The 21,509-nt window shown below is 38.5% G+C and overlaps 1 protein-coding gene across 2 annotated transcripts; it reads right to left on the minus strand.

The window, feature by feature from the left end:
- Nucleotides 1-7,208: 7,208 nt before the first annotated feature.
- On the minus strand, nucleotides 7,209-20,826 carry ppp1r18 (protein phosphatase 1, regulatory subunit 18). Of its 2 annotated transcripts, none has more exons than XM_079591819.1 (4): nucleotides 20,350-20,826; nucleotides 15,889-19,341; nucleotides 8,833-9,043; nucleotides 7,209-7,863 (listed from the first exon to the last, which is right to left on the minus strand). In XM_079591819.1, exons 2-4 carry the CDS (start codon nucleotides 19,258-19,260, stop codon nucleotides 7,835-7,837), a joined length of 3,612 nt encoding a protein of 1,203 aa, XP_079447945.1. In that variant the 5' UTR covers nucleotides 19,261-19,341; nucleotides 20,350-20,826; the 3' UTR covers nucleotides 7,209-7,834. The 2 variants fall into 2 exon arrangements, with proteins under 2 accessions (XP_079447945.1, XP_079447944.1); XM_079591818.1 differs by having other exon boundaries at nucleotides 8,744-9,043.
- Nucleotides 20,827-21,509: the final 683 nt, after the last annotated feature.

Here is a 21,509-nt window from a genome sequence, read left to right on the forward strand (position 1 = left end):
AGAAACGGTAATTTCAACAAAAATACATCAAATGTGAAGTGTCAGGGAATTGTGGGAATGTCAGTTTACGGTTTTTAAATGTAAATTATACAATGACTTTTTCTTTTTCACTTCCAAAAACTGTAAATTTAACGGTTTAACACTTTTATTGTTAAAATCACGATAATATTTTACAGTGTTGTTCCAAACCTATGACGTCTTTTCTTCAGAGATTGTGAGAACACACAAGGATCGTTCAGTGACTGCACAAAATAACACAAGCTCTGTAGAAAAGATAAAAATGCACTATAATAATAATGCATGTGCTTTAGATCTGAAATATAATGTAATGCACGAGTAATTTGGTTTGATGATGCTGAACAAATTAACATCCATATTCAGTGCATGACGAACAGCAACTATCCGAGCATTTCATCCGTGCTTCAAGTTATCAATAAAGATCTGATCTGAAGAACATGAAGGTGAATAACTGATCTAGTCAACTATTCCTTTAAGACTTGATTTACATTTGTGTGCATGAATGTGTGTCTCTGTTCCTGACGGCTCTGGCACGGCAGCGTTTTAGACTCATTGCATCATTGTGGTGACTAGCAGCTCGCATCCGCACAAATCTCCGACAGCAGCTCTGCATGACACATATATAAAAGCCAAAATCTATGTTTTTTTCAAGTGCAACAATAAAATGTTGACAATAAAATGTGTTATTCTACAAGCTCGCCATTGAAAGGAGAACATTGACCTGTAGTGCTTTCAAGCTGGTGGGAATAAAACACACCAGAACCACATTTCTTTAGACAAACTCTACACTCTAAAAAAATGCTGGGTTGTTTTAACCCAAGCCTGGGTCAAATATGGACGAACCCAACCGTTGGGTTAACATTTTTAGTTAAAAAAAGTTAACCCAACGGCTGGGTTTGTCCATATTTGACCCAAATTTGGGTTAAAACAAGCCAGCATTTTTTAGAGTGTATGAAGAACAAGTTGTGAGTATCTAAAAAGAATTAATGCATAAATTATTTGGGTAACACTTTACAATACGGTTCATTAGTATGAACTAAGAATGAAAAACACTTCTTTAGCATTTATTCATCTTAGTTAATATTAATTTCAACATTTACTAATGCATTATTAAAATAAAAGGTTGTATTTGTTAACATTAGTTAATGTACTGTTAAATAACATTAGTGTAATGTAACTAACATTAACAATGATTAATGAATACAGTAACAGATGTATTTCTCATGGTTAGTTCATGTTAGTTAATACATTAACTAATGTTAACTAATGAATCTTATTGTAAAGTGTTACCACTATTTGTCAAGGAGTCTATAGTAAAAAACTAAAGCTTATAAGATTCATGAATGTTTGGCTTGAGCGCTAATAAGGTCATCATATCTGTGCAACTAAAGGTGCGCTCAGGTAGAGCAATGCAATCACACACACACACACACACACACACACACACACACACACACACACACACACACACACACACACACACACACACACACACACACACACACACACACACACACACACACACACACAAGGATCTGAACAGAACTACAATGGAGGTGTAATTAACTGGTGAGAGTGTGTGTGAGAGCGATCCGTGTTCGCTGGTGTGACTTGCCTTTTGGGAACAGAACTATTTCAGGACTGAACCCCATGTACAGTGAGAAAGCCACATCTGACAGCGCAACGCTGTTATAACACAGAGATGTGCTGCCATTTATACTCAGACTTATGCATTTCTATAAGAACAAGTTTAACAACAGCACAGCAGCCTTCAAAAAACACGAGAAACTTTTGGGATCGTGGGATGAGGTTTACAGCAATCTGTTATTCCTGATGCCTTAAAATCACTCCTGATGTTTATGCTCTCAGCAGATGTTTCATAGCAATAAAGCACAAATCACACGGTAAGTGGAAATTACCGTAATAAAGCAAAGAGAATACACAACATATGCTCAAATAGGCCCCAAAACGACAAGAAGAAAGCCAAAAAACTAAAACACACACACACACACACACACACACACGCACACACACGCACACACACACACACACACACACACACACGCACACACACACACACACGCACACACACGCACACACACGCACACACACACACACACACACACACACACACACACACACGCACACACACGCACACACACACACACACACACACACACACACACGCACACACACACACACACACACACACACGCACACACACGCACACACACGCACACACACACACACACACACACACACACACACACACACTGCGGTATCAGACTGACGCTGCACAAACACACATCTATACATCATGGGATGTAGAAATGCGCCGGTATGCATCAGTCTGAAATTTCAATGCAATTACTACAGAATTAAAAAATAATATTTTTTTTATTAACAATACAATGCCTGGAGCTACGAATGTAAAATAAACTTGTGACCAGTTGCATAAACCGATAAGAATCTTACAAATTAGACATAGGCCTAACATTTTTTTTGACAGTTCATAACTTTTTTAAATCAGTTATAAAAGTGTAAATTGGCCTAATTTGATACCAAAAGACACTTAACATTGTCTATTGTTTTGTCAAAAATATTACTACAGTGTAATTATTTTAATTATGCCAAAATGTTTGTAAATATGCTGAAGACACAGATGTGGAGGGACATCCAAAATAATCAAATCTAATTGAATCAAACTCGATCAAATTCCTGATTTCATGAGGCATCATTTAGTGAAGAATCATAATTGAATCATTGTCAGATCATATATTTATAGTGCAGGAGCCGAGAGTCCCGGAGCGGGGCCGTCATGAGCAGGTGTCTCCACACCCACTCTATACATGGCTGTTGATTGACATGTAGAAATGGTGATGGAGGGATTCAGAGATCATGTGATCAGGCTAGGGGATCATCAGGCCCATTTGGGGTCCGATTAATGGAAGCACTCGAAATCTTTCCTCTTTACTGATGATAAGCATGAAGTTTATCACAGAATTCAGTCTTCTGCTGCCATCTAGTGGTGGTATGTATGGGTAATGGATTACAGTTTTTTTCGATTGCTAAACGACAGTGAGCACAACTGGAGCTACATGTGCAAAACTCTAACTACAGTCTGCACTACCAACAGTCACCTAAGCTAAACAGTTCACATCACCTGCAAAACTCACTCCAAGCAACACAACTCTGAACACATGGCTCAAAACAGGCTCAGTGCAGCCAAACACTATGCACAACCCTCACTGAGATAACACACACTGTCACTCAGAACACACTGAGAGTAAAAACACAAGCATCAAACACCAATACAGAAAATACAAAGTTTTCATCTTTACAGTTTGAACAATTTCAGTTACTTCATACAAAGTAATATTTTCTTCAAAGAAAAGAGTGACATTCTTTCACATGATTTATTTACAGTAAATTTTTAGAACATAACAATTCTTTAAGGTAAATGAAAATTAGCAGTTTGCTTCACAATAGTCTGTAGTAATTTACAGAATTACAGTATAATGAGGAAAAAAAGGTAGAAACTAAAAGTACATGTAATTCAAACAAATAATTGAGGGGCTAATCCTGCTTATCTCTAGCATCAGGCCACAGGTTTTCATCAACATCACATCAAATGTTCTCTCTTGCCATGCACCTGGGGAAGAACCTTCTGGAGTGCCTTATCCATCCCTGGCAGTTCTCTGGACTCGTGTCCTCACATCCGGCACGCATGGCTTCCAAAAGAGACATTTGGTCATATGGGTGGTGGTGACCAAACACTTTACACCTCCAGGCAGAGAAAAACTCCTCTATTGGGTTGAGGAAGGGTGAATATGCAGGCAGGTACAAAACCATAAATCTGCGACAATAGCATTTTCCTGCGCATCTGAAAATATGTTTCCTCTTCCTCCTGTTGGGGCCAGCCTTTGGGTTATGTTGTATATTACAGTATATACAGTAATACAGTAAAATTATATATTACAGTCAAACTTACTGTAATATATATCTGTGTAAATATTCTATAATTGCAAAACAAAATAAATTCCTGTAATGTTCTCATTTACTGTAAGGATGTAAATCTCACCTGTTTCAGCTGAAGTTGCCACCAGCAGTGTTAGAAAGGCACAAGGCTGAAATCTATTCTGTTTTGAATGTGTGGTTCACAGTTTTGACACCAGTGTGTTAGCATTTGAACAAAGTGCTGTAAATCCACAGTGTTGTGCAGGTTGTGGTTAAAGTCATGGGATAAGTGTGTAGAGTTTTGAAAACTGTGTTCAAGCAATGAAAAACGAACTAGAGTTTGGTCCACATGAACTGCTGCTGTGCAGACTGTAGTTAGAGTTTTGCACATGTAGCTCCAGTTGTGCTCACTGTCGTTTAGCAATCGAAAAAAACTGTAACTCCACACAAACCAGTCTAGAGTTTGTGAGAAACATTCAAGTGCATTAAGCCTATTGGCATATAGCCTAGTTACTTAAATACAATAGGCCTACATAAAACATAATAACTACACAGATCGTGGTCGTGTAGACTTTACAAAGCAGTAAGGTACATTGATGGTACTACCATGGTAGCCTACTCTAATATAACACTGTACCCAAGGGCGTAGGTTTGGTCTCAGCTTTGGTGGGGACATCCCACCCCCACACCACCCCCTTATTTTTTCAGCCAATCAAATGACGGCGTTCCTTGTACTGGCCATGGGAATCGATGCAAATCGCTGCAGCAGGGATTTTTTCCTGGCTCAAAACTAGGCGGAGTTGATAAAATTCTGATGATGTATTTTATTAAAAAGGAAATTAACTTGTATTTTTCATATACCAACATATAGCCTACTGTGTTTTCCACAGTACTTTTGTGGATGGACCTCGGTATCTCTGGAGGGGTCCGGGGGCATGCCCACCCGTAAGAAAATTTTGTACATTTTAAAGATAATTTCATTAATCTGGTGCACTTTGAGTCACCAGAATCCGCTGTTAAAAATAAATAATCCACCTGCCCAAACCTATGATATTCTCTGATTTAGATATCTGATCATCACATTAATTACAATTCAAATTATCAGTGTTAAGCATGATAATATGGTAAAATGTCACACTGTAGTAGGGTGATTTAAAAATAACATTTATTTAAAATAAAAGTTCTTCTTTTGGCAAAATTACATTTCTTTAATAGCCTAAACCGAGGCTTTACTCCCTTCAAACTTAAATTGTCAATGTTTCATTACGTCACTGTTGGAAAACAATCTTATCAGAATATATATTTTTTTACCTTTATAAAGGGCATTTCCCCCCTAATTTTATTAAATGTATGCTCAGCGCCAACGCTCCCACCACGCGCTGTGCATAGGGCACCAAGAGCTGAGAGGGCACCAAAAAAATTACCTAATGAAAATCAATAATAATGCCGATATTATTTCAGTATAGAAATACAGACATCCCGGGAGTCTCCTGCATATTGATAGCGGCTCACTGATGCCCGTGAATTAGTTAAAATCTCCCGGAATCGCGAGCGCGCCCGCGAGACAGAGACTGTGCTCCAAACCGCGTAGCGCGTGCACGGCAGAGAGGAAGAGAGAGCAAGAGACCGCGCGCGCGTGTGCCTCAATAAGCGCATGTAATATGTTTGATGGACACAGGAACCAAATAGAACCGTCACGGTGGAAAAAGTGTATCTGAGCATGTGACTGTCTATCGAGTTTTGTCGAGAGCAGAAGGCGGCAACTAATTTGACGGAGGCGGCCGCCTCGTAATTCTCTCACAAATATTGGTGGGGACAATTTTGTCATTTTAAAATATTGATTGGGACTAGTACCTAGCGTCCCCCCTAAACCTACGCCCATGACTGTACCGATTTCCATCAAACGTGACTTCCACGAATACCATATTACAATGGTACTATGTTCAAAACTTGGTCCTACGGTATATATGGCTACTTTTTATAAGCGCTGAAACTTACATTCTGACGTGGGGTGCAGATTATCCGCTTCATAACATTAACACAAAATAAAACAGGTTTACCTCACACACTAAACAGCGCGAGAGGAGCCGTTGGGATTTTCCCGCTCATCCAGAATGTGATTTGGCATTTGAGCAAAGATGTATTCAAGACTGGCTGCAAATAGGCTAAAAACGTGCAGAATAAATTAACAACACTAAGAAAACGGGTTCAATCTGCTATAGTTTTCCATCCTGGCAAATTCTGAAGCACATTTGAGATGTCCACGTGATCACGTGTCCGCGTGGCGTTTCGTGTTGCTTGGTTCACGGATACCAGCGTGATTTGGCATCGGAGGAGGTCATTATTAATAGCACAACAGGAGCAAACAGCTAATATCCCAATACTTTAATGACAGGGTGAGTTTGTTTGCTACTATGGTTCGAGGGAAGACAGCGCAGGTAAGATCGGATATTAGCAAGCTAACACTAATAACACTGACTCTCCCAAAAATTACGATGTATTACCATGGGGTTGTCTTTTAAGTGTCATGGGGTACATGTATAAAGTTATAATTGGTTATGAAATATGGAACTCATCATAGCCTATAGTTGTTGTAAGGCAGGAGACACACTTAAGGAAACTACCTGCAAATGATGTGATTGTGATTGATTGTACACAACAATGCTGAATGGGAAACCTCATCGACAGTATAGAACAAAAAAATTTTTTATTGAAGGATGTTGATGGACTTACAGCTATTTGTAATATCTTTTATGTATTATGCTACTATTAATCAGGAACATATTAACCAAACTGGGCATTTTTATGTTATATGTGAGGGATACCTAATCAAATAGCCACCTTTACAAAATAATACACAACATTTCACCTGAAAGCTTATTTTGGTCTGAAGTATAACATTTGACAGGAAGTAAACTGCAATTAATTAACTAATCTATAAATTGTTAAAATGATTTAACTGTCCACAGGCACTGTGCAGATTGTCATCTCTTCAATGTTTCAGATGATTAATGTGAAGAATCATGCATTATTGTGAATAACCAGAAGGTGGCGCTGTAATACAGCCAGTTTGTAATAGAATAGATAAAACAACCAGTCAAAGATTGTAGACTACTCCCTTTTAAATAACACACACACACACACACACACACACACACACACACACACACACACACACACACACACACACACAATGTTTAGTTGGACAGTTGAAAACTGGTATACAAACAATATACAAAAATCTGATTTTTATTTGATTGCATTGTAAAAATCCAAGTGTGACCCATCAACACAGATAATGCAATGACAAAATTCTATTGTACAATCTCATGATGAAAACAGATCTATTTTTTTAAACAAATATCATATATCACTGTTCCATGACAGCATTTATTCTAATCTTTATTAATCATCATAGCCATACTTTCATAAGAGAGAGTCAACTCTTAGCATGTGACAATCAGAGGATGAGCATTTCATTTTCATTTATAAATTAAAATAAATTCCCTCAATGTGATGCAGGATAATACAATAAAATGAAATAAAATCTATTCCAGCGATATATATATATTTAATGAACAGCCTTCAGACCATAAAAGGTTTTAATCATAAAACTCTGTAAATTGTGCAAACATCATATCGGACCTGAGCGATCGCTCTGTGGATCAGAGCTCAACGTGAGACAGAAATCTAATATTCTGCTTGTAAAGTATTTCTGATTCTCCAACAGGACGAGTAAAACTAAAGAGTGAAAAAAAAAATGTCATAATAATTTTAAAACCACATTTTTAAAGGTTTATCATTACTTACACCTTCTGCAAAAGTAAAGAATTTAAAATCTACAGGATGCCATGGCTTGTCATTTAGAGAGTCGTTTACAGGATTCATCTGGAAAAAGACAGACAGAAAAATAACATTTAAAAAAACACTGTAAAAAAATAGATTTTTTTTTTTTTTACTATGGCAGAGTTGCCAAATTCAGATAGATAGATAGATGGATAGGTAGGTGTGTGTGTGTGTGAATGTATAGGTTCACGAGAGAATAGAGAATGATGGATAAGTGTGTGTGTTCTGATAGGTGTGTGTGTGTGTGTGTGTGTGTGTGTGAATGTATAGGTTCACGAGAGAATAGAGAATGATGGATAAGTGTGTGTTCTGATAGGTGTGTGTGTATGTGTGTGTGAATGTATAGGTTCACGAGAGAATAGAGAATGATGGATAAGTGTGTGTGTTCTGATGTGTGTGTGTGTGTGTGTGTGTGTGTGTGTGTGTGTGTGTGTGTGTGTGAATGTCTAGGTTCACGTGAGAATAGAGAATGATTGATAAGTGTGTGTGTTCTGATATGTGTGTGTGTGTGTGTGTGACTGAATATATAGGTTCACGAGAGAATAGAGAATGATTGATAAGTGTGTGTGTTCTGATATGTGTGTGTGTGTGTGTGTGTGTGTGTGACTGAATATATAGGTTCACGAGAGAATAGAGAATGATGGATAAGTGTGTGTGTTCTGATAGGTGTGTGTGTGTGTATGTAGTAAATGCTCTATTTGCTGTTTGACTTAAAATGCTGGGTTGTTTCTTTTAACTCAAAATTGGGTCAAATATGGACAAACCCAACAGTTGGGTTAAATGAAAAAATTTAACCCAACTGTTGGATATGTCCATATTTGACCGAATTTTGGGTTGAAACAACCCAGCATCTTTTATTGTAAAAGTTATCAACGTGAACATAACATCTACCAGACCTATTGCTAATGAAATATAGAATTACCTAAAAATCGTTCTTATTGCTTTTTCATGGAGGATCTTCTTTCCATTTTCTGCTTGTTTTAATTTTGATGTAATTTAGAAGCCACTGACCCACTTTAAGGACCCGAGCGCTTCCAGTGCTCTGACTGACGGCACCGCGAGACGCAAACGCCGGTCTCTCGTCCTCCTCGTCCTCCTCCTCTTCCCTCGCTCCGTCCTCCGGCCCGGCATGAGGAGAGCAGGGGAGCGACGCTAACACACAGTCCTCTGAAGGGTACTCACACACTCTCTCCAGCTGGACCTCGTCGAAACACACCTTCACCTGCAGGGGGGGGGGGGGGGGGGGGGGGGTACGGGAGGGAGATGGGGGGAGAGAGAGAGAGAGAATCCAGATCATTTTAAATTCATAGGATTTTTTTTTAGATAGGTATATAGATATATAAAAGTAGGCCTAACAAATGATTTAATACTATAATTATTGACATTTTCGTGCAATTTTTGAGTAGAAATTGAAGTGCTACATCTAATTTTAGTGTAAATACACTGTGAAAATGTATTTTTACAAAGTTGGACATTTGTACATTTGACTAGAAAATAATATTTCCTAGTCCTATAATGTCTTCATACTTGAAACAATGTCATATTTAATTCAGAGTTACTTTGAATTTGAAAATTACTAGCAATTTTCTGAGTGAAAATTGTCTGAAAGGAAATGAGAGTTTCTTAAAATGTGTGAATTTTAGAGCAGGACAGACATCTTGTTAAAGTTAAAGTCCCTCTTCACCAAAATGACCTTTTTAAACAGGGTTTCCTTTAAATAAAAAATCTTCATGCCTTAAAATATCTTGAATGTAACTCTGCACCCTTGCATCATTTAGTATGCGTGGTATCATGAATATGCAAATGAGCCCCGCCTCCACTCACTCTCTCAGAGATCCACTCGGTGTAAAAACTGAAAAACTTTTTTTGGGTATTTTGCTTTTTTAGGGCCTAAAAATGCAAACTCTTATAAACGGGTTTCAAAGTGCAAGGTTTTGAAAACGAAACTGTTATCGTCTCTGTGTCAACTACAAATACGCAAATTTGTGAGAAAAAAAAGGTGATTTGTGACCCTGGACCACAAAACCAGTCACTTTTTTAAAGCTGAATAAATAATCTCTCCATTGATGTGTGGTTTGTTAGGATATGACAATATTTGGTCGAGACACAACTATTGAAAATCTGGAATCTGAGGAGCAAAAAAATGTAAACATTGAGAAAATCTCCTTTAAAGTTGTGCATTTATGTTCACGATTGTGCTGCATTCACTCACAAAAATACATGTTTTATATATTTACGGTAGGACATTTACTAAATATCTTCATGGAACATGATCTTAATATCCTCATGATTTTTGGCATAAAAGAAAAATGTATAATTTTGACCCGTACAGTGTATAGTTGTTATTGCCACAGATATACCCGTGCGGCTCCAGACTGGGTTTGTGCTCCAGGGTCACACGTGTGGTGGGATAAATGCATTTTCATTGCAATTGACCGTTCGCAAAGACCCGCCCCCTTTAGTTACTGTTGCTATGTCCGACAAGCTTCGCCGCTCTCACACACACCATGTTCAAAAACACGCGAGACTGACAACACACCGACAGACACACACCAGGTTACTTTTGATATGAAACGAAGTCTCACCTTTCAAATTTGGTCATTTCTTTTAAGAAATTTAAACAATAAATAGCGTTTTGTGGCTCTTTAATGTGTGTGTCAGATCGCTGTAGAGTTAAAGCGGCTCGTGAACCGATCATCTTTTCCTTCTAGTTCATTTATAGCATCAAATAAACATGAATGAACATCAGAAGGAATGTTGTTTTAACCGCAGAGAGACGTCAGTACACTCCGCTTCTCAAGTTCAAATCCTCCCATGTTAATCTACTAACTCTCCTGTAGCTTTGTCGGACAAAATGGCGGATGGCGAAGTATGATTGGTCAGATCACCTGTCAATCAAGCTCCCTGCGAAGTGTCAATTGCGACTCTCTAGAGGGGCTTACATGGGTCTGAACAGCCATAATTTAGTCTGGCTTTTTTAAAAAATCTTTTGCACTGAATTTTGAGCTTAACTTGGCTGTGTAAAGACGCCTTTATAGTGCACTTAAATCCACAACCCCACTGGAACATGATCACGCTGAATCCCTCCAGACCAGCAAACCTCCGCAGATAACACACTACAGAAATAACACCAAGAGAAAGGCAGCATTATCGTGGCTTAAGGCTGAGACGAGGAAAGTGAAGAATGGACAGATTAAGAGACTGACGTCAGGCGATCTGCAGGGGGTCGGCGGTAATACCGCAGTGCATTGTGGGAACTGTACGAGATGTTTCTGCATGCATGAACGGGAGGAAGAATGAAGGTTTGATGTGGTCAGAGTGTAAATCACTCTTGGAGCAGAGACACACACACACACACACACACACACACACACGCGCACTGTATAACGTGTGAACATGTGAACTCAAATTAGCATGAACTGATAAAACTTAGGTTGCTCTTGGTTGAATGCATTGAGTGTGTGTTACAGGAAGTGACACGGATCTGAGGAGGAAGTAGCAAAAGAGTTTGTCACGAGACGGCTTTAAAAACCCAGAATGTTGCAGACAAATAAAACACACACTCACATATACAGCGTTGAGCTTGTAAAACACCTTCATACATGTGTATTCATGCAATGCTCTGCTTTTAATGTGCAGGTTTGAATATTGAATATATTTACACTACTGTTTGGAATATTTTTTTTATGTTTTTGAAAGAAAGGCTCACCAAGGCTGCATTTATTTGATCAAAAATACTGCAAAAAAATTTAAATATTATTATTTTTTAATTCAGCTGTTTTCTATGTGAATATATAGTAAAGTGTAATTTATTCCTGTGATCAAATCTGTATTTTCAGCATCATTACTCCAGTCTTCAGTGTCACATGATCCTCCAGAAATCAGTGTAATATGAAGATTTGATGCTCAAGAAACATTTATGATTATTATCAATGATGAAAACAGTCGTGCTGCTTCATATGTTTGTGGAAACTGAAGTATGTGGTATTTCAAAAATTATATAATACTTGTATTCAGCACTTTAATTAAAAATGACAGTAAATAAGGTCACAAAAGATTTCTGAAATAAATTATGTTCTTTTAAACGTTCTATTCATCAAAGAATCCTGAAAAAAGTGTATATGAAGCAGCGCAACTGTTTTCAACAATGATAATAATAAGAAATGTTATTAATAATTGAGCAGCACTAATAACATTAATTGAGCTTCAAATCAGAATATTACAGGGTTTCTGCAGGCCTTTAAAGGTTTACAATTTACACAAATGTAAGTTATGGCATTAAATATTCCTCAGTATTTTTGCCCCATTTTCCAGTACAGATATCTAAACGTCCTTAAATCAAGATTGTGTATTTTCTCTGATATTGTTAGTCTTATGAAACTGTGTGTTGAGCACATATAAGTGAGGTTCGATCACTGCTGGTTTCTCTAATCTTTTTTTTTTTTGGCAGCTGAAACTCTTTAAGCTAAAATATTATATATAAAATATTTACTTGAAGTTCTTAAGATTTTAAGTTCATATTTCAAACACATAATGTTCACTGTTCTCTATTTTCAGTTAATGACCACATGACATGCAAGTAAACAACTAAAATATTTCTTTATTTAGTGTGTTTAATTTGATTCTTTATTGTACTTTATTATTATTATGATTTAATGATTTTTTAGTATTTCAGCAATTCTCAAACATCCTGCATTCGCCTCTCAAACCCCAGTCTGGGAAACCGTTTGCCAGATAATATAGGCTAGTGTAGGCTATTAGCGTAAATATAGGCCGTTAATGATAATGTATATGAACAAATATGAAATTACTGTATTCTAATGTAGAAAAAATCAGGTGTGCATTTATAAGCATTGTACAGTAGCTTCTAACACAACTTTTTCTTTTATAAAATTGCTTTCTCCACTTGAACTGGAAGAGCAACTGCTTTATTATTATGATCATAAACGCTCGTGTTCTTCCAGCTCAAGAGTCCAGTTTCATATTTGTGTTCTCTTGATGTACATTTGACTCCGGTTCCTGGCAGAAGTTAGTGTGTGTGTGTGTGTGTGTGTGTTTACGCTGATCGCCACAATGCACACATCCTGCTCTATTAACTCCCTGTGGAAGTCCAGCTCCATTAGAAGGAGCCGCTGCCAGATTCCCCGCTCCTCGTTCTGCTCCGCCGAGCTCTTTGTGTCCGCGGTGTCCCACTTACTCCAGAAGCATGAGATCAGCCATGAACCGCACACCGGAACAACCGCATGTCTCATGCGAGCAAACTCTGCTGAGTTTATCTGTGATAGCTTTCCAGAAGTGAAAGTGCCCCGTATAGTGTGTGTGTGTGTGTGTGTCAGTGTTTCTGCAGCTCGACGGAGGAACTACACTAGTTTGGGGAAGCCGAGCGTTCATCCGTGTGTGTGTGTGTGTGTGTGTGTGTGTGTGTGTGTGTGTGTGTGAGAGCCTCACTGATATATCAGATGCCATCATAAACACACCGGTGTTCCCTAACTTTAATTCCTCTCGCTGTAACCCAAGAGTAAAAGTGAGCAAAGATATGTTGATTCTGTGAAGGATTGACTCTGATGATAATCATGAGTTTTCTTTTGAGTCTTCGGCTCATTAGATGCATTCGCTCGTGAAACAGAGACTACACTGGCTGTGCTTTCTGTGTTTATGTATCAACAGTGAAGACAATGCAGTAGAAGGACTTTGTTTTTGTATAATTTTGCAGTTTCCAAGGAAGCTCGAGTGATATATATTACCGGGCTTTGCATTTATTACTTTGCAAAAAAAAAGAAAAAAAGATATAGAGCAAATATATATATATATATATATATATATATATATATATATATATATATATATATATATATATATATATATATATATATATATATATAGTGTGTGTGCAGTATCAGTCAAAAGTTTCTGAAAGAAGTCTCTTCTACTCACCAAGGCTGTATTTATTGTGAAATATTATTGTAATGTAAATCATCACACATGTTTTCTATGTGAATATACAGTAAAGTGTAATTTATTCCTGTGATCAACTCCAGTCATTACTCCAGTGTCACATGATCTTCAGAAATCAGTATAATATGATGATTTGATGATCAACAAACATTTATGATTATTATCAATGTTGAAAACAGTTTTTTGTTGTTGTGGAAACCATGAAACACGACCATTCAAAGGTTTGGGCTAAGTCATATAAAAAAGAATAATCATATTTTTGTTCAGCAAGGATGCATTAAATTGATCAAAAGTGACATTTATAATGTTACAAAAGATTATATTTCAAATAAATGCCGAAATCATCATATTATAATGATATCTGAAGGATCATGTGACACTGAAGACTCTGATCACAGGAATAAATTACATTATAAACTATATTAAAACAGAAAACAGCATTTTATTTGTTTAGCTATTAATATCTGTTTATTTAACAGATATTTTAAAGTGTAATCATATGTCACAATATTACTGATTTATGAAATAAATACATCTTTGGTGAGCTTAATTGATAATAGCTGAGAACAAAATCATCATATTATCCTGATTTCTGGAGGATCATGTGACACTGAAGACTGGAGTAATGATGCTGAAAATTCAGCTTTAATCACAGGAATAAATTACAATATAAATTATATTAAAACAGAAAACAGCTATTTTAAAGTGTAATAATATTTCACAAAATTACTGATTTATGAAATACATAGGCCTACATCCTTGGTGAGCTTAAGATACTTCTTTCAAAAACATTTAAAAATCGTATGTTTCCAAACGTTTGACCGGTACTGCATATTATATATATTTTTGCTTTGCATTGTGATTCGGTGTCATGTGGATTAAAAAGTTAGTAGTTGTTTTCGTCAAGTTCAGTCGAACTGGTCTACTTAGCATTAAAACTACTACACCATGAGCTTAGCTTCCCTGGGTCATTTAAGACTAACACACGTCTAGGTCAGTCAGGGTTAAGGCACTGAAGAAAACTGCAATAGATTAACATCCATCTATTCTTAGACACACTCTACGCTAAAGCCCGGCTTGGTGTTTTTGTTTGGTTTAAGCCAAGAAGCTGATTTTAAAGGTTAGTTTAACTACTCCTGAACAGTGCAGAACGAGTCGGGTGTTTGCCAAAGTCATCTTCTGATTTAGCTTTTTGTATGCAGTATTTAAATGTGTTAAAGCCTCACCTGTGAACTGTGATGGCGTGAGAGATAAGCCTTATCCAGGATTAACACTGAGAAACTGCCCTGGCCACAGTCAGAGACGACAGAGATATTCGAGTATCGAGAGATCACACTTTCATTCATTCTTGGGAGTCTTTCTAAGAGCAGGTGTTTCTTTGAAATTAGAAATCCCACTAAACCACAACTGCATTGCATTATGGTATAGTTGCATATTAATTTCACTGCATATACACATACATTTTTGATCTGTATGTTTTTTTATGTTTTAAAAAGAAGTCTCTTCTGCTCACCAAGGCTGCATTTATGTGATAAAATAAAAAAAACTGTAATATTATGACAATTTAAAATTTAAAATGTAAAAATGTAATTTATTCCTGAAATAAAATAAAATAATTACTGGCCCCAAACTTTTGAACGGTAGTGTTTAATGTTACAAACACTTTATATTTATAAATGCTGTTCTTTTGAACTTTATATTCATCAAAGAATCCTGAAATAAAAATGTAAATAACTGTTTTCAACATTGATAATATTTCTTGAGCATCAGATCATCATATTATACTGGTTTCTGAAGGATCATGTGACACTGAAGACTGGAGTAATGATGCTGAAAATCTAGCTTTGATCACAGGAATAAATTACACTTTACTATATATTCACATAGAAAACAGCTTCTTCAAATTGTAAAAATATTTCACCATTTTTACTGTATTTTTTGTATTTTTAATCAAATAAACGCAGCCTTGGTGAGCAAACGAGACTTATTTATAAAATATAAAACAATTTAAGTCTCAGTGAAGCATGTTGCATGCTCAGTTTTATATTGCCTTGATATTATGAGCACAGCATCTCGTTGTAAACGTCACGCATGAACACAGAAAACACTCACCGCTTTCGTCGTCGCTCTGCTCTTCGCCAAGCACGAGCGCTCGAGGTTCTGGTACCCGCCGATCACTTCGATCTCTTCTGCTGTGGGATACCTCTTCTTCCCGGTTTCCCGGGTGTTGCTGGGAGCAGGCGTGGGGATAGTGGCCGGCGGCGCTGCTTTGGGAGTCGCTGTTGGGATGCTACTAGGCGAAGGTATCCCCGCTGGTCTTCTAGGGGTGATTGTGATGGTATTCCCTCTTTTACCGGGGCCACCTGAGGCGCTCCTAATGGAAAAGAGAGGTGGAGATGGGGATGACGAAGGGGATGCGGTGCAAGGCGAGGATGGCGATGGAGAGCTTTGTTCGGGAGGTTTCGGTGTTGATTCGGCGCTGCGGGCGTTGATTGTGAACGACTGTTGTTTAGGAGAAGCTTTCTGTCGGGGTTGTGGAAATCTCGGACTTGTAGATGCTTGTGTTTCTCTTAAGATGTCGGGTCTCTTGGCTTCCCTAACCTCCGGTTCTTCAGTGTGGCTTTTCTCCATTCTGGTCTGTACCTTTCTGTCGTTTTGGGAACCGCATCCGGCTTCCGGTTCCCTCAGCTGTAGCCGTTCCACGTGACGCTGTACCATCTGAACACCTGTCGACTCAATCGCCTCTGATTTCTCACCGTCCCTCCCATGATTCCACAGTTTTACCGTTTCTGGAAGGACATCCGGTGACGGTGCCTGTCTAATAGGGTTGTATTTACCTTGAGGTCCACTATGTGGAGGCAAATCCGCCGATCTCTCACTGATACACACTGCAGTCCTGGACCCAACCGTCTTGAGGTTATATATACGGCTCATGGCGTCTAACGAGTCTGAAAGCGTTGGGGAGGGAGAGAGAGAGGGAGGAAGATACTCTTCCTCTAACGGCTCGTCCTCTCTCTCTTTCTTCTCGTCTCCTCCGTCAGTGTCTTGCGTTCTCCAAGCGATCTCTACATGGCGTTCGGTCTCTCTCTCGAAAGCGGCTCGGATAGAGATCTCCCCAACTTCTCTTTCTGTCGAGGCTGATTGTTGCAAGAGCGACAGAGAAACAGGAAGAGGAAGTTGAGGGCTTGACTTTGCCATGCAAGCGTCCTGTGTGACGTCAAACGGTCTGACAGGCTGTAGTGTGTTTTCTTCCTGTTCTCTGTTGCCCTCTTCTTTATCATCCTCCCTGCTTTTCTGTCTTTCCTTCTCCTGTTGACGAATTCTCTCTTTTAAAGACTCGACTCGGGTCAAAGGTCGACCGGCCTTCCAGCTCCCTCTCCTCTCCATTTGTCCATCCCCGATAGGGAGACTCGCCCTCCTTTCTGCTGATATATCGACCCCATAAAACACAGTCCTGGGGATGGCGACCCCCTCTTGGCTGCAAAGTCTGCTCTGTCCCAGGGTAACCGATTGCTGTGGGAGTCTTGAGGTAAAATGTATTTCATCTGTGGCTCGTTTTGAAAAGTTCTGATGCTCTTTTTGATCCTGCATACTCATTTCTCCAGAGATCTTGTCTGCGTCTCCGTGTGAAAACACATTCCCTGCCCTCTCAAGATCTTTATCTGATTGGACTTTTTCTTGCCGTGTTTGTCCGGCGTAGACCGTAGACGGGCAACTGGGATCTTCAAAGGGTGTGTTGACACATTTGCATCGAATATCTGTAGATAAATCGATAGTACTGTCACCTGAGGGTGGGAAACATGCACCATGGGATTGTGTTAAAGCTCCGACGGTTTCCTCATCCTGATTCCCTCTCCTTTCAGATTCTGTTTTTGCCTCCATTTTGAATTCTATGTGTGTCTGACTTATCATCACATCTTCCCTCTTCTCTCCATGTTTAATTTCTCTCTCATTTTCCTCCTTCGCTCTTTTGATCTCTATTCCCGAGCTGCTTTCCCTCCCATCTTGTTTGATGGGAATTCGCCGTGCGAATGCGACCCCCTCTTGGTTTTTAACGGAGGCCCGAGTGAATCCCTCTTCTCCGTCTACACTTGAAGTGTCTCCACATACAGAGTCTTTCTTATTTTCAACTCTGCGTTCTTTTTGTTTCTTTTCAAGCATCGACTCATCATGTTTGGGTCGGCCCCATCTCCTGGTGACCCTCGATTGATTCTCCGATGGGTCGGCGCCCGTGACCCGTGTCTTGACCCTACGGTCAGAATACGTCCTTTCCATCATCTTAAAGTCTGTCTTTTCCTCACGGTTCTCCTGATGGGAAACCCCACGATCAGAAAAGCTAAAGGAGCGCTTGGGAACACCTCTAGAAGTCGGACTCGTTTCCGTCTCCTCCGTGCCCTGATCCTCTTGCTCAAACAGGTCTCCAGTGCTGTATCGATCCCGATTCTTTCCCGGTCGGTTGAAGCAATCCGTGCTCTTGGAGCGCAACGGAGGTTTGGGATGTTCCCCAAACATACTAAGCAGCAAACTAACCCGTCCACTACATTCTTGAGTCGCCTTATCCTTGTGGTTCAGGAATCTCTCCGCTCTTTGTATGACCGTCCTCGACGTCAAGCGCATCGATCTCCAAATCCCTTCTCTCTCTAAACGTTCCTCACCGCTCCCTCTTTCCGGCATCTCCGTTTCCCTTTTCCCATCGATCACGGACGGCTTGATGATCAATACCTCCGACGCCCTAATCTCCGTCACGCTTCCTCCGCAAGCCAGAAACTCCCTCAAATCCATCCTCATCCTCTTTTCTTCCTCCTCCACCTCCTTATTCCTCCAATCCGGTTTTTCCTTACCATTTTTGTCCCTCTCAATGATGATAATGTTGTTTGCCTGGATCGTGCGGAGACCTACGACCGGAGGAAATTGGGATTTGCTGATTTCCGCGTCTCTGGTTTCTCTCCCAGTGCTTCGATCTCGCTCTCGTTCTCGTCCCTCACTTTTATTTCCCGTCTTCTCCACCCAAATCTCTCTATCCCGTTCTCTCCAAATCTCCGTTTCCCTATTCCTTTCTCTTCCACTGTTATTGGGGGTCTTTTTATACTCATTCTCTCCATCTCTAATTACCTCCTTCCCTCTATTATCTCTCCGAAAGCTGTTCTCGGAACGAATGAAGGGGTTCTGTTGGATGGTTTCTTTTTTGGATATCTGTTTTTGCACTTCCGTCTGAAGGTGATGTGTGAGTTTACTGTCCGTTTGCTCTGTGACGACGTCTTCCGAGATTCCCAGGACATCCGGAGTCTGCTGTCCTCCGTCTCTCTCTCTCTCTCGTTCCTCGTCTTGCTTCGCTCTCCTTCTCTGGATGATCCCTCGCTTCCAGGCCGGCATGCTGGCCATCCGCTCCTCTTCTTCCCTCTCTCGCCTCTCTCTCTCCTCCTCCTCTCTTCGCTTTCTCTCCAGCAGAAGCTGCTTCCATTCCGGTAGAGCCGATAGAGACATGACCACACGGTACTCGATGAAACAGTGCGGGTTTACTGATCAGAGACGTTTTTTGTAGGAACACAGGAACATCCAGGAATCCTGTCAAAAAAAAATAAACACTTTAGGTTTGTCTAAAATGGATATGCAGAATTGCAGATGAACGATCTTATAGTACCAGAATCCTATTAAAGGGATAGTTCAACCAAAAATTTAAATTATGTCATCATTTACTTGCCCTCATGTTGTTCCAAACCTGTATGTGTTTCTGTTTTCTGCTAAATGCAAAAGAAGATATTTTGAAGAATGTCAGTAACCAGTTGACTGGCTTCTTTAAAAAAATTAAAAAAAAGCCATATTATGGAAGTCAATGGGGGAATTTCTTATTTTGTGTTCAAGAAAGAAACTCATTCAAGTTTGGAACAACTTAAGGGTGAGTAAATTAAATTTTGGGTGAACTATACCTTTAAATTGAGTACAAATATATGAGCATTTATTCATTTTTATTCAGTATTCTGCATAACATTTGTATTGTTTTTATTCTGATTGATAAACAATATTAATCTGAATGGATAAGAGAAGAAGCATATTTTAGGTGGTGTAACTGCTCACCTTTTTGTTTTTGCAATTAACTTTTTTGCAGGTAACATAATTAGTAATGATCTCAAATTGTTTTTTAAAAGTACATTATTTACATGCAATAAAGTTTGCATGTTTAATAACCAGTCCAAATATCAAATCAAATCAAATTCCATTTTTATAGCACAATAAAAACAACATTAGTTGGGCATTGTGCTGTACAATATAAATATATTTATATAAAAAACAAGACAGCAAAACAATAATATAAGAAAGTTTCCACTTAAACATCAGAAAATTAAACATGAACATATAACTTAATAATGGATAGATAAATTAATATTTCATGGTTGTCTTTTTTCATGTCAACTACTCAAATGATGATTTGTTGGGGGGAAAAATACTACAATTATTCTGCTAATGCTCCATATGAAACTGAAATGTTCAAACCTATAATTTGAATATGTTTATTTTAACATATTCATCTATTTAAAACACAAAATTCACATTTAAGTAATTATTTTGACATACCTTATTTTGTGGGATGACTGGATTCCTGATTCACCGGAATAAAGTTTTCCTCGTTTCCACTCGCTCGACGTTCATTTTTCCATGAATGTTTAACTCCAAAGAAACCATCAAAAGTCCTGATAATTCATCCACTGCCTGCAAAAGTGAAGCTGCGACCTTTCTAACACACAACCAGCAAGAAATCTCCAGTTAATTCATATTTCTGTGCTCCTGAGAGCCGTGTGTGTGTGTCGTGAACCGAGCGGAGTGTAGTAAACATGACCAGTTTTAGAGGCGCAGGAATAATCCCATAATTACATTACTCTCCAGCAGGAGAATCACAGGCACACGCACCATATTGCCTGAGAAAAGACGTTTAAGTAAGACTGTTCTCCATCTCCTCGTGTGTGTGTGTGTGTGTGTGTGTGTGTGTGTTCGTGTGTTCCGAGCAGCGAGCCGTTAACGGGAGAGTGACGAGGCACGCGAATTAATCTCAGCTCTTAGATAACAGTCACAGTCCAAAAACTCCTCTTAATTGGGCTCTTAATTATATATTACATAATAATCACATACTTTTTAGGTTAGGCCTATCCCAGTAATGTTTTTTATTTTTTTTTGAACATTTTATTTATCAAAACTTGTCACACAAGTTTAAACAGCATTTACAATTTAATTACTGGATACAAAAAAAAAATATATATATATAAAAATATATATATATTCATATATGTACAACAAAGTGCTGTGTAGCTTTAAATCAGAACAGACAAAAGTTGTTAAACTTGCTTCTACGCATGCGCGGGTATGTTGAACTCATAGGTTGAACTCCTGCATGTCCTCTAGTAAAGACATATGTTGTTAAACGAATCTTTGCTTTGCCGCTTTGTCATTTAACATGGTGTCAGAAGTATAAAAAAATAAACTAATAAAATATGTATAAATATTAATATATATATAAAAAAACATACAATAATGAATATTTGTTTTTACTTATATCAGCTGAACCTGAAGATATGGTTCAACATTCGAGCTATTTCAGCTAGTTGTCATTTTTGCTAGTTTCCCGAATAAACACGTTTTCCTGTCAGATTTTCTTTATGTAAAAAAAAAAAAAGGCTATAAAGTGAGACCAGACAGATAAAAACATTACTAATATTAAAATAGTTTTGTTTAAAGGTGGG

The sequence above is a fragment of the Phoxinus phoxinus genome, assembly GCF_949152265.1.
Source record: "Phoxinus phoxinus genome assembly, chromosome: 19".
Lineage (NCBI taxonomy): Eukaryota > Metazoa > Chordata > Actinopteri > Cypriniformes > Leuciscidae > Phoxinus > Phoxinus phoxinus.